We start from the raw sequence: 14,351 nt of genomic DNA on the forward strand, positions 1-14,351 counted from the left end.
GTCTACAGTGGTGCCTTGCAAGACGAAAAGAATCCGTTCTGTGATTCTCTTCGTCTAGCGGTTTTTTCGTCTTGCAAAGCAAGCCCATTGACGGATTAGCGGATTAGCGCTACTAGCGCTATTAGCGGCTTTTAGCGGCTTATCGGATCAGCTGATAAGCGGCTTAGCGGCTTAGAAAAAGGGGGGAGGGGGAAAAACCCGCAGGAACTCGCAAGACATTTTTGTCCATAGGAGATTCGTTTTGCGAAGCACCTCCAAAATGGAAAACTCTTTCGTCTAGTGAGTTTTCCGTCTTGCGAGGCATTGGTCTTGTGGGGCACCACTGTACTTACAGATTTGAAAATAAGGGACCAGCAGCCTCAAAAATAAGGGATCAGCAGCCAAAAGAAGGGATTTTCCGGGCACAGGTATGTTCAACTTCTGAGCCCCTCTGAGCCAAAGGCAGAAAGCCCAGCCAGCAACCAAACGAAGCCTCATCAATAAGGGACAGCAGTGGGACATGGCGCTGGGATAAGGCACTGTCCCGCCAAATAAGGGACGCTTGACAGCTATGTTGTATTGTTTTATGTACTGTGGCTTGCCGTTGTTTTACTGATTATAGTTTAGATATTATTGTAACTGTTGAGTGGATTTCTGTTTAACTTTTATATGTCGATATTATTATTTTATACTATTCTAATGATTGTTGAATGTTACTTTTTTGATGGAGATTGCCTACTTCAAAGTTATGTTTCATTATCACATTTTTGTATTGCATTAGAAGTACATTTTTTGTTTCTTCAGCTTGTAAACCGCCTTGAGTATTGTAAGATAGAAAGGCGGTATACAAATTAAAAATGACGATGATGATATGAATCATGCAAAACAACATAAATGATGCACCTACGCTGAACTTCCGTAACTCACCCAGAGTTCAGCTTCTCTTGGTGCAAAATTTTAGTTTTCAACCTGCAAAATGTTTGAAACCATATCAGATCCTGCTTCACATTGCAAACGTGCTCGCAGTTGCAGTATGTACTAGCGAGTTTTGTTGCTTTCTAGTATGCGTGTGCATGTATAGAACTCCGGATTTTTGGCACCCTCATTGCTGCAAGGAAGAGATTTTGAAAAGCGAAAGGACGAAGAAGGAAGACTTTCTCGATTTGGAAATGAATGCCTGTCCATTTATTTCCATTCATTCTAACAGGTGAAGTCAGTATGCAGATCGGTAGTCATATTGCATCGTAATACAGAGAGAGATATTCACACGTATATATTATAACTTTAAATAATCTTAAACTTGTTCGGGCTCCTGCCTCGGCATCAACCATTCAAGCAAGCATGTTCCTGGAACAGCACCTTTCCACAGACTCTTATCACGCAAAAATATATGGATTGTTTTTATTATTGTTATTAAAGAAATGGTATGAATGTCACTTAAAGTTACCAGCCAGTTTATAGGCCCAAAGATGCTGGTCAATTTCCCTAGCCTAACCATCCAGGGCTGCCAACTAGGGTGAACTACGTTCAAAGAAGTTCAACTTGTAGTTCAAAGTAGTTCGACTTGGAGGTGGTCAACCTGTTTCTGGACTCCAGCACTTCCACCTGCAGGTGGGGCTCACATATTCAAATGCTTCAAACTCCCTGCACGTAGAAAACTAGCAAGTCAGGGAGAAACATTCCCCTCCAGCCTTCTCCCTGATAAGCTAGTTTTCTAACTGCAGGGGGTGTCTGTTAACTTGTTTATTCACAGCACGGTGGAAGTCTTGCGTAATACGACCTCCCTCCTGCAGCCTGGCATGGTAAAGGCACAGGTTTGCACCCTCAGCTAAGCTCCAGCCTGGGTCAACCTAGAACACATCGAAATTTGGCTGTCAATTCTTTTATAAAATACATGGAAATTCAACAGGTGAAGCGTTTCTTAGCACAGAGTGATGAAAACAATGGGGAGGGTCACATTCGACATTTCTCCAGTGCTCTGCAGCCTACCTGGTTACCTGATTTATTTATCGTTAAGAAAAGCCCAATGGGAAGAGTCACAGATTCATAGAATTGTAGAGTTCAAAGGGACCCGAAGGGTCATCTAGTCCAACCCTCTGCAATGCCTTACTTATGACATCTACCCCTGGGCATTAATTGAAGCATCGAAAACTGGGGAAGCCAGCTACCAAGTGCTGGAGATCAGGATGCCTGCTGATTTTGTTTTTAAGGGAAGTCTTCCCCTTTATCCTTTTTTTTTGGGGGGGGGGGGAAATCCACATGGATTTGTTTAAAAGTTAATAAAATTTCATTCAATCCCCCCCCCCCCAAAAAAGAGCAGTTACAGAATAGAGAGTACCCGACCTTCTCATGCAAATGGGAAAGCCAAGTTAAGAATGTCGTGAGGTTTGGGGAAACATAGGCAAACAGCAAGGCTGAAGACTGCAACACATTCTTTTGCAGAAGGAAAGAAACTGCCCACAAACCCCTCAGTCATGCTGAGAGTAAGGTAAAAAAGGTAAAGGGACCCCTGACCATTAGGTCCAGTTGTGGCCGACTCTGGGGTTGCGGCGCTCATCTCGCTTTACTGGCCGTGGAAGCCAGCTTACAGCTTCTGGGTCATGTGGCCAGCATGACTAAGCCGCTTCTGGCGAACCAGAGCAGCACACGGAAACACTGTTTACCTTCCCGCTGGAGTGGTACCTATTTATCTACTTGCACTTTGATGTGCTTATGAACTGCTAGGTGGGCAGGAGCAGGGACCGAGCAACGGGAGCTCACCCCGTTGCGGGGATTCAAACCGCCGACCTTGTGATCAGCAAGTCCTAGGGTCTGTGGTTTAACCCACAGCGCCACCCGCATCCCGAGAGTAAGGTATGCACAGCAAAAAGCCACAAGAATTTCACCCAAGTTTTTCTACCGCTTTCATAATTTCAGAAAGCAATTTCTTTCCCCCCTATAAACTGATGGATGGCACCTCCCTCTGGCGATGGATCAGGTCCCTGCCTGTCTTTTGCCTCCTCTCCAGGAGGAGGAGCCACCCCTCTCCCCAGACCAGCTGTCAGAGCAAGGACAAATCCTGCACCCCATAATAAGTCTCCGGAAATGTCTGGAGCTGGAACACGGGATAAATTTTCAGCGCAGCTGAATTTTAGGGCACACGTTTTGAGTAACGTACTATATTAAAAAGGAAAGGAAAAAACAGCCCTGCGGGATGAAAAGCGCATGCCCGTTCCGTCTCCGCAGATCTTGGCATGCTCTGCATATGTACAAAAGGAGGCTCCCTTAGCGAAGCATCTGAATGATGCAAAACATTATTTTTAAAAATGAAAATGCAGCCAAACCTTGGCACTGTCCCCTGGGTTTTGTAACCAGCGTGCTCAACTCGAATTAATGCAGCCAAACCTTGGCACTGTCCCCTGGGTTTTGTAACCAGCGTGCTCAACTCGAATTAATGCATGGAAGGATTAAGACCAGAGTGTATGCTGTCCTGCAAGGTTTGACAAGGTCACCTCAGCTCACATTCAAAGGGAGGGCTATCAAACTCTTGGTTCTCCCACTTTCCACCACACTTGTATCATGTGAACCCTTCCGGTAAGGAGACCACGTGGCTTAAGCAAGCCATCTTTGTGTTTCTATACAATTAATTTGGGAACTTTCACCACTTTGGAACTAATCTTAAGTTTGACTGCCCGTGTTTTCTGACTGATGTATGGAAAAGCACATGAATCTAACCTTTGAAGAGTTTGTAAGTAAACCATTTTTTGACTTGCCAAATGTATGGTCTCTTTCTATGCTAAGGGAATTGGGAGACTTTGGAAGCAACTTAGAAGCGGATATTTTAAAGGCTCCATTTCCATGCCTGAACTTGCTGCATGCTTTTGTGATTTTAAATTTCTGCTGGGGCTCTCTCACCAAAGAGTACTCGCCCCAAACCTGGAGCTAGGCATCCAGGGAATTCTCCTTTCAGTTTACTGTATCTATATTTTATTCTTTTCTTTTAACCGAAAGACAACATACCGACAGGTTTATAAGTCTTAATTCCATTCCAAAAATGACAGCCAATGTTCTGCTGGACATTTGGGTTGAAGTGTAGAGGTTTGAAGGCTGGTCTTCCCATTTTGTGCTTGCACATGTAAATAATTTGCAGCCTCCCCAGCTGCTACAGTTCCTGGAATGTTTAGCAGGGAAGAAGTTACACCATGGGTTCATCCTTGCAAGTGTGACAGCCACAGAGGCTGCAAAGGCTATTTTTTCATGTTAGAAGGAAGGGACAACAGCCCTTAGCAACGTAAACGATTAAGCTTAATGCCCCTCACAAATGTCTACCATCCACACAAACATGGCAGAAAAAACTACTGTTTCTTTCAGGGAAGGGGAATGAGCTGCGTGAAACTGGCCAGCAGGGTTTGGCAGAGATTTTACAAAAGCTGTGATGTGTTTTAATTAATGTTCATTTGGTGGCAGAAGGGGATCAGGTCTTGGGACTCCCTAGCGCCTAAATATTGGAGAAAATGTAAGTGGGCCCTTTATGAAATGCATGGACCTTAGGCAAAAATCATATGCCTGCCTTCTAAAAGCGTTCCTGCAGGAAAGCCCTTTGCCACCATCTTGCCGTTTCAGCGCTGGGCACAAAGAGATCTAACTTGTGGCTTGCTAACCAAACGCTGCCTTCAGATTGACGGGAGTGCCACTGAGGAAGAACGCCAGCCAGGGTTCGGCTGGGCGAGTTGCACAAGGTTTGTGGCCTCAGTTACAACGTCCAAACCGTGGAGCCAGACAAAAGTTCTCTTTGAGGCAGAACTGAAGACTATAAATGGAAAGGTGTTTGTGTCCATCTAGATTAGTATTGTCTGATGGGCAGCAGCTCTCTAGGGCAGCGTTTGCCAAGGTGGTGCCTTCCAGTGGCTGATGGGAGTTGTAGTCCAAAGACGTTGATCCAGGGACTCTCATATCTTCTCTATCCCTTGCCATCTGATTCAGTTAACTAGCCATGCTGGGGATCAAATCTGGCTTCTTCTGTATGCAAAATATGCCCTCTATGACTGAACCACTTTAATCTAAAGACTGAGCTCAACCATCTTCTCCATCAATTGATTACAGTCTGAAGCCTGTAAGATTTGCAAAGGAGGGCCAAATCGAACGAGGTCAAGTGCAAAAAGCTTTGAGGATTAAGCTTAATAAAGCCATTCTGTTTGCTTTCAGATAGGCAAGGCTGGGCTTGCTTTTGTTTAAATCGGCTCAAGCGCTTTATAGCTCCTTGATGTTTGCAGGAGTGGGAATGCCAGCCTTAAACAGCAGCTTTGCAATATTGTTTTTAAACATGCCAGGATTAGCGTTGGTTAAATGATGGTAATCGTTGTGTCCAAACAAAGCTGATCGCCGATCAAGCGAGCTGCTGTTTAAGGACTGCGCCACCTGTGACCTACGTTTCACCTCTTCCTTTCAAAAAAGCAAAAGTGTTTTGTGTGAGAATGAAAGAGAATTTAATTTGGAGAGGCCATAGCGCAAGGAGAGAGCATTTGCCTTGCATGCAGAAGGGCCAATGTTCAATCAAGGTTCAAAGTCTAGTGTCCAGATCAAGGGAAGTCATAGTACCGATCTATTCTGCCTTGGTCAGACCACATCTGGAATACTGCATCCAATTCTGGGCTCCACAATTTAAGAAGGATGTTGACAAGCTGGAACGTGTGGAGAGGAGGGCAACCAAGATGATCAAGGGTCTGGAAACTATGCCTTATGAGGAACGGTCGAAGGAGCTGGGTATGTTTAGCCTGGAGAAGAGAAGACTGAGATATGAGAGCCACTTTCAGATATTTAAAGAGCTGTCACACGGAAGAGGGAACAAGCTTGTTTTCTCCTGCTCTGGAGGGTAGGACTCAAGCCAATGGCTTCAAGTTAGAAGAAAGGAGAGTCCGACTAAACATTAGGAAAAACCTTTCTGGCAGTCAGAGCTGTTTAGGAGTGGAACAGTCTCCCACCAGAAGTGGTGGGCTCTCCTTCCTTGGAGATTTTTAAGCAGAGGTTGGATGGGCATCTGTCATGGATGCTTTAGCTGAGATTCCTGCATTGCAGGGGGTTGGACTAGATTAACCTTGGGTCCCTTCCAGCTCTTAAGATTCTATGATTCTATGAATCCCCAGCATCTCCAGATAGGGCTGGTCGAGACCCCAGTCTGCAGATCCCGGAGAGCTGCTGCCCGTCCATGTCAACAGTACTGAGATAGATGGAGCGGCGGTCTGACTCAGGTCCTGTGTTCCTAAGGGCGATAGGAAATCCCTCTTTCGGATCCATTCCTGGTGGGAACAGCTGCTATGAAAATAATAATAATAATAATAATAAAGATTTATTGATAGCAATGGGTGGGGAGAGGAGGAAGAGGAGGAGGCATAATCAAGATGTCAGAAAAGCAATTAAATTAACACTGGCACAGTGCAGGCAGTTGCAAAACTGCTGGATGCACGAGATTCCTCTTGCGACAGTCACTAGCCGTGGTATCCAGAACCTGACAATTCTGTCCCATGCTTTTCAAAACAGCTCTCGTGTCTTTTTCCAGACCCTGAAGACTCCCACTTAGTGTTTATCTGTGGCATTTGCTGTACAATGCATCTCCTTTTCCATCCTGGCTTATTATGGGATTGCAGTCCTCCATTCAGGGAAGGAGAAAACCCCAAATAAATCTTAAGTATTCATTCGGCGTTGCAGTCATCGGCGACGGTAACTCGAGAGTCCTGCCCAGCAACAAGTGCTCTTTTGCATTGTGGGTGGGGACATTTTGACAATCAAATGGGGGACATGAAGGGATAACACCCCAACTAGTCCCCCGTGAGTCTACTCACCCTTCGTTTCAAAGAATCGACTGCTAGCAACCGAGTAGGCAAATATCACCACTGAGAGGAGTCAGATTTGTGCATGGGGGCCGCCAGGTGCTGACCGCCCCCCCCATCACTCGTAATATTGGGGTATTGTTTGGTCCACGTGTTCTCTCTTCTCCTCCCGCCTTCACACAATTCATGTCCATCGCTTTGCTTTTTCAAGATTTGATCACTAAGCTGTGTGGAAAAACCTGGCTGCCTTTCCAGGGACATTGGGCAAGGTGAAAGATCCGTCGGAGGGGATAGATCTGTTGACAGCTCAGACACATAATCTTGCAGGTATCTGACCTTGGGTATTTCAGTGAGGATCAGATGTCTGGAAAACACATTCACACAGCCAATCCTGCCCCAGGAAGATCTTGGAAATGATCATCATTCCTGCATTGCAGCGGGTTCGACTAGATGAACCTTAGGGGTCCCAACACTAAAATTCTCTGGTTCTAGGATTCTGTATTTCAGGGAATGCCAGCACAAGGGAATCTTCTCTTCACCTGCTGGGCCAGAGTGGGGAATTTAATAGCAAAAGCCGACAAAGACTGCAGGGCCAGATTTGTCCATGTGTATACATACTTTTAACTGGAGTTTCTGTCAGCTTTTCTGAAGGCAGTTGTCATTCGAGGCTCTGAAGCGACTGAAGACCTCGTTCGTTCCAAGTGTGGCGGCAACTTCACCGAAGTCTTTTTCAAAGCAAGCCCCCAAACAAAACCTTTCGACGGCACGATCTGGAACGGTTGTGTACACTTCAGTCACCTCCGAAGCACATTTGTCCCCCTCAAAGAATTCTTGGCACGGTAGTTTGCCAAAGGTTGTTTGGAATCCAGAGTCTGTGAGGGGCGAACCACAGTACCCAGAATCCTTTGCGAGAAAGAATGCGCCTCAGAGAGGCATTTGAGGGACAGCCTGCGCCCAGCCCTCGGATCGGGATCTACAGCCTTCAGGAAAGTGGCCGGAGAAAGCAAGCGAAAGGAAATGAAGAAAGCATCCCGGTGTTGTCTGATGGTGGAAAGACGCCTTCGTATCCCGAGCCTGAAGCTGTGGTGCAGAGACAGTTATGCCGTGATAATGTCTCCATGGCTTTCGCCCAGAACCAGACTGTTCCAGGAGTCTTGCTTGGAGCTGGGCTGCGGAGACTGGCTCATAGTTACTGGGTAGCTCTGTGGGGAAAGTTTGAGGCTTGGCATGGGAGAGTGAAGAGCAGGTCCATGTCCAGACATGGCAGCGACTGAGAATGCCTGGTTTTGGGTGTGTGTGGAGGTGGAACGGAGAAAGAGAGAGAAAAACAGATTATCAATGGAAGCGTAGGGGAAGGAAGTAATTAACAGCAGCAACTCGCAATTATACACAATAATATGCTTAATAGTGCAAGGGACGCGGGTGGTGCTGTGGTCTAAACCACAGAGCCTAGGACTTGCCGATCACAAGGTTGGCGGTTCGAATCCCCGCAATGGGGTGAGCTCCCGTTGCTTGGTCCCTGCTCCTGCCAACCTAGCAGTTCGAAAGCACGTCAAAGTGCAAGTGGATAAATAGGTACCACTCCGGCGGGAAGGTAAATGGCATTTCCGTGCGCTGCTCTGGTTAGCCAGAAGCGGCTTAGTCATGCTGGTCACATGCCCTGGAAGCTGTACGCCGGCTCCCTCGGCCAATAAAGCGAGATGAGCACCGCAAACCCAGAGTCGGTCACGACTGGACCTAATGGTCAGGGGTCCCTTTACCTTTACCTACATTCTGCATGTGCAAATGGCTTGAGATACCTATTAGGTCCATAAATTACCACATAGCATATATTCAACACAAAAATTGGCTGCAATTTGTTCTTGACAAAGGACAGCTGGACATATAAAGGGCCCCATTACCTTCAGTAGCTGAGGGCCACATCAAAGCTGAATCTGGCCCTGTGGGTAGCCATCCATCAGGGTCTCTTTTAGGTGCGCTTCCTTCATTGAAGGAATGACCTGCAGGGTCCCCTCTAATTCTACAGTTCTATAATTCTATAATCGCTGCACGAGTTGGGCCCACAATCTTTCCCTTTTGCCCCGCTCCTCCCGCGACGGTTCCTTCCTTCCTCACCTGTGGAATGGGCGCCGGGTGCCCGTAATGAGGGGAGATCCCCGGTTCCATTTTGATGGGGTGCATTTTTTCCATGGCAGTTGTGGTGGTTGTCGTGGTGGTGCAGGGGGCAGAGCTGACGGACGAGGGGAGGCTGTCGCTACTGGCAGACCCTGGACATGGCAGAAGAGAAGGGAGAAGACAATGTGTTAAACTAGGTCTGTCTAGAGACTGCACCAGATTCTGTTGTGGTCAATTTTTTCATCCGGGGGGGTGGGGAGCCTTCCGTTCTTTTGCAAAGAAAACAAACTGGGCATCTGGTGGCTCTCCCTTGGGCTTTTAGCATTGCAGCTCAAGTCCTCTGGAATCAGCTGAAATTACATAAATTGCAATGTTGTGATGTTTGGAAAGATGTTTACCGTATTTTGCGCCCCATAAGACGCTCCGGCCCATAAGACGCACCTAGTTTTTTGGGGGGGAAATAAAGAAAAAAATTTTTATTTCCCCCCCCAGGTGCGGGGCTGGAAGAACCAGGTCGGGGAACAGTGGGAAGGCACGCTCTGCCTCCCCGCTGCCCCCCGAGCTTGTGGGGCTGGCGATGGGGAGGGCAGCTCTGTGCCGCCATCCCGAGCGGGGCGGGACTTAGCGCCCCGCTCGGGATGGCGGCGTAGACCTGCCTGCCGTCCCGCGACGGCAGGCAGCTCTGTGCCGCCATCCCGAGCGGGGCGGGACTTAGCGCCCCGCTCGGGATGGCGGCGTAGACCTGCCTGCAGTCCCGCGACAGCAGGCAGCTCTGTGCCGCCATCCCGAGCGGGGCGGGACTTAGCGCCCCGCTCGGGATGGCGGCGTAGACCTGCCTGCCGTCCCGCGATGGCAGGCAGCTCTGTGCCGCCATCCCGAGCGGGGCGGGACTTAGCGCCCCGCTCGGGATGGCGGCGCAGAGCTGCGCTGCTCCCAGGACCGCACGCAGCTCTGCAGGGCCACCGGGAGCGGGGCGGAGCTTCTCCCCCGGCTCCCGGTGGCCGCGCAGAGCTGCGCTGGTCCCAGGACCGCAGGCAGCTCTGCGCGGCCACCGGGAGCGGGGCGGAGCTTCTCCCCCGGCTCCCGGTGGCCGCGCAGAGCTGCGCTGGTCCCGCGACGGCAGGCAGCTCTGCGCGGCCACCGGGAGCGGGGCGGAGCTTCTCCCCCGGCTCCCGGTGGCCGGGCAGAGCTGCGCTGGTCCCAGGACCGCACGCAGCTCTGCAGGGCCACCGGGAGCGGGGCGGAGCTTCTCCCCCGGCTCCCGGTGGCCGGGCAGAGCTGCGCTGGTCCCGCGATGGCAGGCAGCTCTGCGCGGCCACCGGGAGCGGGGCGGAGCTTCTCCCCCGGCTCCCGGTGGCCGGGCAGAGCTGCGCTGGTCCCGCGACGGCAGGCAGCTCTGCGCGGCCACCGGGAGCGGGGCGGAGCTTCTCCCCCGGCTCCCGGTGGCCGGGCAGAGCTGCGCTGGTCCCAGGACCGCACGCAGCTCTGCAGGGCCACCGGGAGCGGGGCGGAGCTTCTCCCCCGGCTCCCGGTGGCCGGGCAGAGCTGCGCTGGTCCCAGGACCGCACGCAGCTCTGCAGGGCCACCGGGAGCGGGGCGGAGCTTCTCCCCCGGCTCCCGGTGGCCGGGCAGAGCTGCGCTGGTCCCGCGATGGCAGGCAGCTCTGCGCGGCCACCGGGAGCGGGGCGGAGCTTCTCCCCCGGCTCCCGGTGGCCGGGCAGAGCTGCGCTGGTCCCGCGATGGCAGGCAGCTCTGCGCGGCCACCGGGAGCGGGGCGGAGCTTCTCCCCCGGCTCCCGGTGGCCGGGCAGAGCTGCGCTGGTCCCAGGACCGCACGCAGCTCTGCACGGCCACCGGGAGCCGGGCGGAGCTTCTCCCCCGGCTCCCGGTGGCCGCGCAGAGCTGCGCTGGTCCCGGGATTGCAGGCAGCTCTGCGCAACCCTCGAGCCGGTCTCCCAAGGGTTGCGCAGAGCTTCCTGAAGCCTGGAGAGCGAGAGGGGTCGGTACGCACCGACCCCCCTCGCTCTCCAGGCTTCAGCGAAAGCCTGCATTCGCCCCATAAGACGCAGGCACATTTCCCCTTCATTTTTGGAGGGGAAAAAGTGCGTCTTATGGGGCGAAAAATACGGTACATATCATTTATGGAATATTCATTGTGTGGCGCAATGGGTTTTGCTGTTAACCAGAAGGCTGGTGGTTCAAATTTTCTGTTTTACAATTTAGAATACTCATTTGAACAACCTTAAAATATCAATGACTTCCCTTCTTCTTTTTCCATGGTTCATTTGGCATGCCATAGATCCCTGCACATTTTACATAAACTAAACCATTCAGTATTCCATTATTACATCCATCAAAACTTATTTACATGGTTGAATTTATCTAAATGCTGCCAACCTTTTTCAAGTGTACACAATCCGCACCCCCCACTATACTCAATAAACATTTTCCAGTCTTTTCTAAGTGTATGTTCTTCTTGCTGACGTTTAGAAGACATCTGAAGGCAGCCCTGTTTAGGGAAGTTTTTAATGACTGACGTTTTAATGTATTTTTAATCTTTTGTTGGAAGCCGCCCAGAGTGGCTGTGTTAATTTCATTGTGCACAGGTTGTACATTGACAATAAAGATATTATTATTATTATCATCATCATCAGATGGGTGGGGTATAAATAATAAACTATTCTTATTAGTATATTATTATATGTTGAGTTGGCAAGTTGCGCATATTCCATCAGCTTAAATTGCCATTCTTCTTTACAGTGGTACCTCAGGTTGCGAACGGGATCCGTTCTGGAGGCCCATTCGCAACATGAAAAGAGCGCAACCCGATTTGCTGTTTCCGCGCCTGCGCGTGACGTCATTTTACTCTTCTGCGCATGTGCGAGTGGCGAAACCCGGAAGTAACCCTTTCCGGTACTTCCGGGTCACAGCGGGCCGTAACCTGAAAGAACGTAACATGAAGCGGACGTAACTTGAGGTATGACTGTAGTTGGGACTAAAATTCTATGGTTCTGTGATCTGTACAAATTGTTCCATTGTTTCTGACTTGGGCTGTGAAGCTGTATATACATTTTGCAAAGCAAGGAACCCTGCAGTCACCTGATGGCGCCTTGGATTTGTTTAAATTCTTTGGTTTCCGCTTCCTGGTCTGGATTCCTTCCTTCCGCATTGCTAAAGGCCTCGGGACCTAAGGAGACACCAACCTTTTAGAGCATGCGCAAAAACCCAGGAACATGAACCCCTCCCAATATTACAACAGTCCATGGCTAACGGGAGCTGGGCTGCAAATCCAGGAACTGAGGCAGAACTGTTTCGTAGCGGGTTTTCATCTGACTGCAAGGAAGACAATCTATGAACATCTGAACGTAAGAAGTGCTTGCAGGATCTGACCAAGGGCTCATCTAGTCTAGCATCCTTTTCCCACAAGGGCCAACTGGATGCCTGTGGGAAACCCACAAGTAGGATTCGAACACAAGAGCCTTTTCTCCTCCGGTGGTTTTCAAGCAACTGGTATTCAGAACCATTGCTGCTTCAAACTGTGAATTGCAGAGCATGGTCACCGTGTCTAGAAGCCATCAACACCCCTCTCCTCTGTGAATTTTGTCTAATCCTCTTTCGAAGCCATTCAGCTTGGTGACCATCCTGTGGCAGGGAGTTCCACAGTATTACCGTATTTATCGCTCTATAGGACGCACTTCCCCCCCCCCCAAAAAATGAAGGGGAAATGTGTGTGCGTCCTATGGAGCGAATGCAGGCTTTCAGGCAGCTATCAGCAAGCCTTCGGAGCGCTCCGAAGGCTTGTGGATAGCAGCCTGCAGCCAACTGCTGCTGCGCTCCCCGGGCTTCAGGCAGGTATCCACAAGCCTTCTGAGTGCAGCAGGAGTTCCCGCTGCACTCGGAAGGCTTGCGGATAGCTGCCTGTTTTGGGGGCTGGGGTCGGGGGAAGCTCGGACTTCCCAAGCCCCAGCCCCCCGGCTGGAGAGGTTGTGCGTGGCTAAAGAGGAAGCCAAGACAGCCAGCGGGATGGATCCTGCTCGCTGTCTTGGCTTCTTTGCTCTTTGGGGCTGGGGGGGAATAATTTTTTTTCTTTATTTCCCCCCCTAAAAACTTGGTGCACCCTATGGTCTGGTGCGCTCCATGGAGCGAAAAATACGGTAACTGCACTAATTGAATAAGCGTTTTCTTTTCATTTTATGGCCGAACAAAATTAAATAGTTCCACAACGCATGTCACGCCACAGAGAAAAGCCAAGCACGGGCAGTAGTTCCATGGTGCCATGTACACTACATATTCCATGTTCCAGAGAGACTGCAAGACGTATGTTCTTCTTTGGTGTGTCGCTCTTACCTCGTGGAGGGAGGGTGAGGAAACAAATGGAAGGACTGAACAAAATAAAATGGTTCCCCAACACGCAGGAAAGGCCATTTTCGTACACTACATATCCCATGCTCCAGAGAGACTGCAAAATGAATGCTCTGCTTTGGCACGTTGCTCTTACCCCGTGGAGCTTCATGTATAAACCGCAGGCGTTACAGACCGGCTCGCCTTCTGCATTCCGGCGCCACAGCGTGGTCGTAGTGGTATGGCAATTGGCGCATGAGAGCCCGATCCGACGGGAAGCCGACTGCAGGAACAAGGGTCGGAAGCGAGAACAAATGGCTGTTAACTCACCAGTGGCCTTGGGCAAACCATTCTTATTTAGGAATACCTAAAGTCTGCAGAGGGACGCGGGTGGCGCTGTGGGTAAAACCTCAGTGCCTAGGACTTGCCGATTGTATGGTCGGCGGTTCGAATCCCCGCGGTGGGGTGAGCTCCCGTCGTTCGGTCCCAGCTCCTGCCCACCTAGCAGTTCGAAAGCACCCCTAAGTGCAAGTAGATAAATAGGTACCGCTTTATAGCGGGAAGGTAAGCGGCGTTTCCGTGTGCTGCACTGGTGCTGGCTCGCCAGCTGCAGCTTTGTCACGCTGGCCACGTGACCCGGAAGTGTCTTCAGACGGCGCCGGCTCACGGCCTCTAGAGCGAGATGAGCATGCAACCCTAGAGTCGGACACAACTGGCCCATACGGGCAGGGGTACCTTTACCTTTTAAAGTCTGCAGAGATCGGGTTCCTGGCTGTGGTCACCCCTAGATCTCACAAAAACCCCTGTTCTAAAACAGCTGCGTCAGCTTCTGGTTTGTTTCTCTGCCCAATTCAAGGTGCTCGGGCCCTAAGCATCTGAGAGTCCGGCTCCTTCCCTACAGTTCCCCTCAGGTATTAAGATCCACAGAGGGGGCCCTCTTGGTCGTTCCTTCACACTCAGAAGCTCAGCCAGAGTGGCCTAGGACAGGGCCTTCTCTGCAGCGGCCCCTAAGTTGTGGAATTCCCTCCCCACAGAGGTGCCTCTGGCTTCTTCGCTACACAGCTTTTGCGAATGCTGAAGATGCAACCTGGATAGCTCAGTTGGTTAGAGC

At 50.4% G+C, this 14,351-nt stretch overlaps 1 protein-coding gene across 1 annotated transcript in view; it reads right to left on the bottom strand.

Annotated features, from left to right (window-relative positions):
• Positions 1-1,141: 1,141 nt before the first annotated feature.
• Positions 1,142-14,351, bottom strand: part of GATA4 (GATA binding protein 4) — a 63,697-nt gene continuing 50,487 nt past the window's right edge. The window contains exons 4-8 of the mRNA XM_083494660.1: positions 13,398-13,523; positions 11,999-12,086; positions 8,901-9,052; positions 3,364-8,065; positions 1,142-3,302 (exon numbers count right to left, since the gene is read on the bottom strand). Of these exons, the coding sequence (XP_083350786.1) occupies positions 7,883-8,065; positions 8,901-9,052; positions 11,999-12,086; positions 13,398-13,523 (549 nt within the window). The 3' untranslated portion in view covers positions 1,142-3,302; positions 3,364-7,882. The remainder of the gene's footprint in view (positions 3,303-3,363; positions 8,066-8,900; positions 9,053-11,998; positions 12,087-13,397; positions 13,524-14,351) is intronic.

This window comes from Podarcis liolepis (assembly GCF_965112155.1).
Source record: "Podarcis liolepis genome assembly, chromosome: 3".
Lineage (NCBI taxonomy): Eukaryota > Metazoa > Chordata > Lepidosauria > Squamata > Lacertidae > Podarcis > Podarcis liolepis.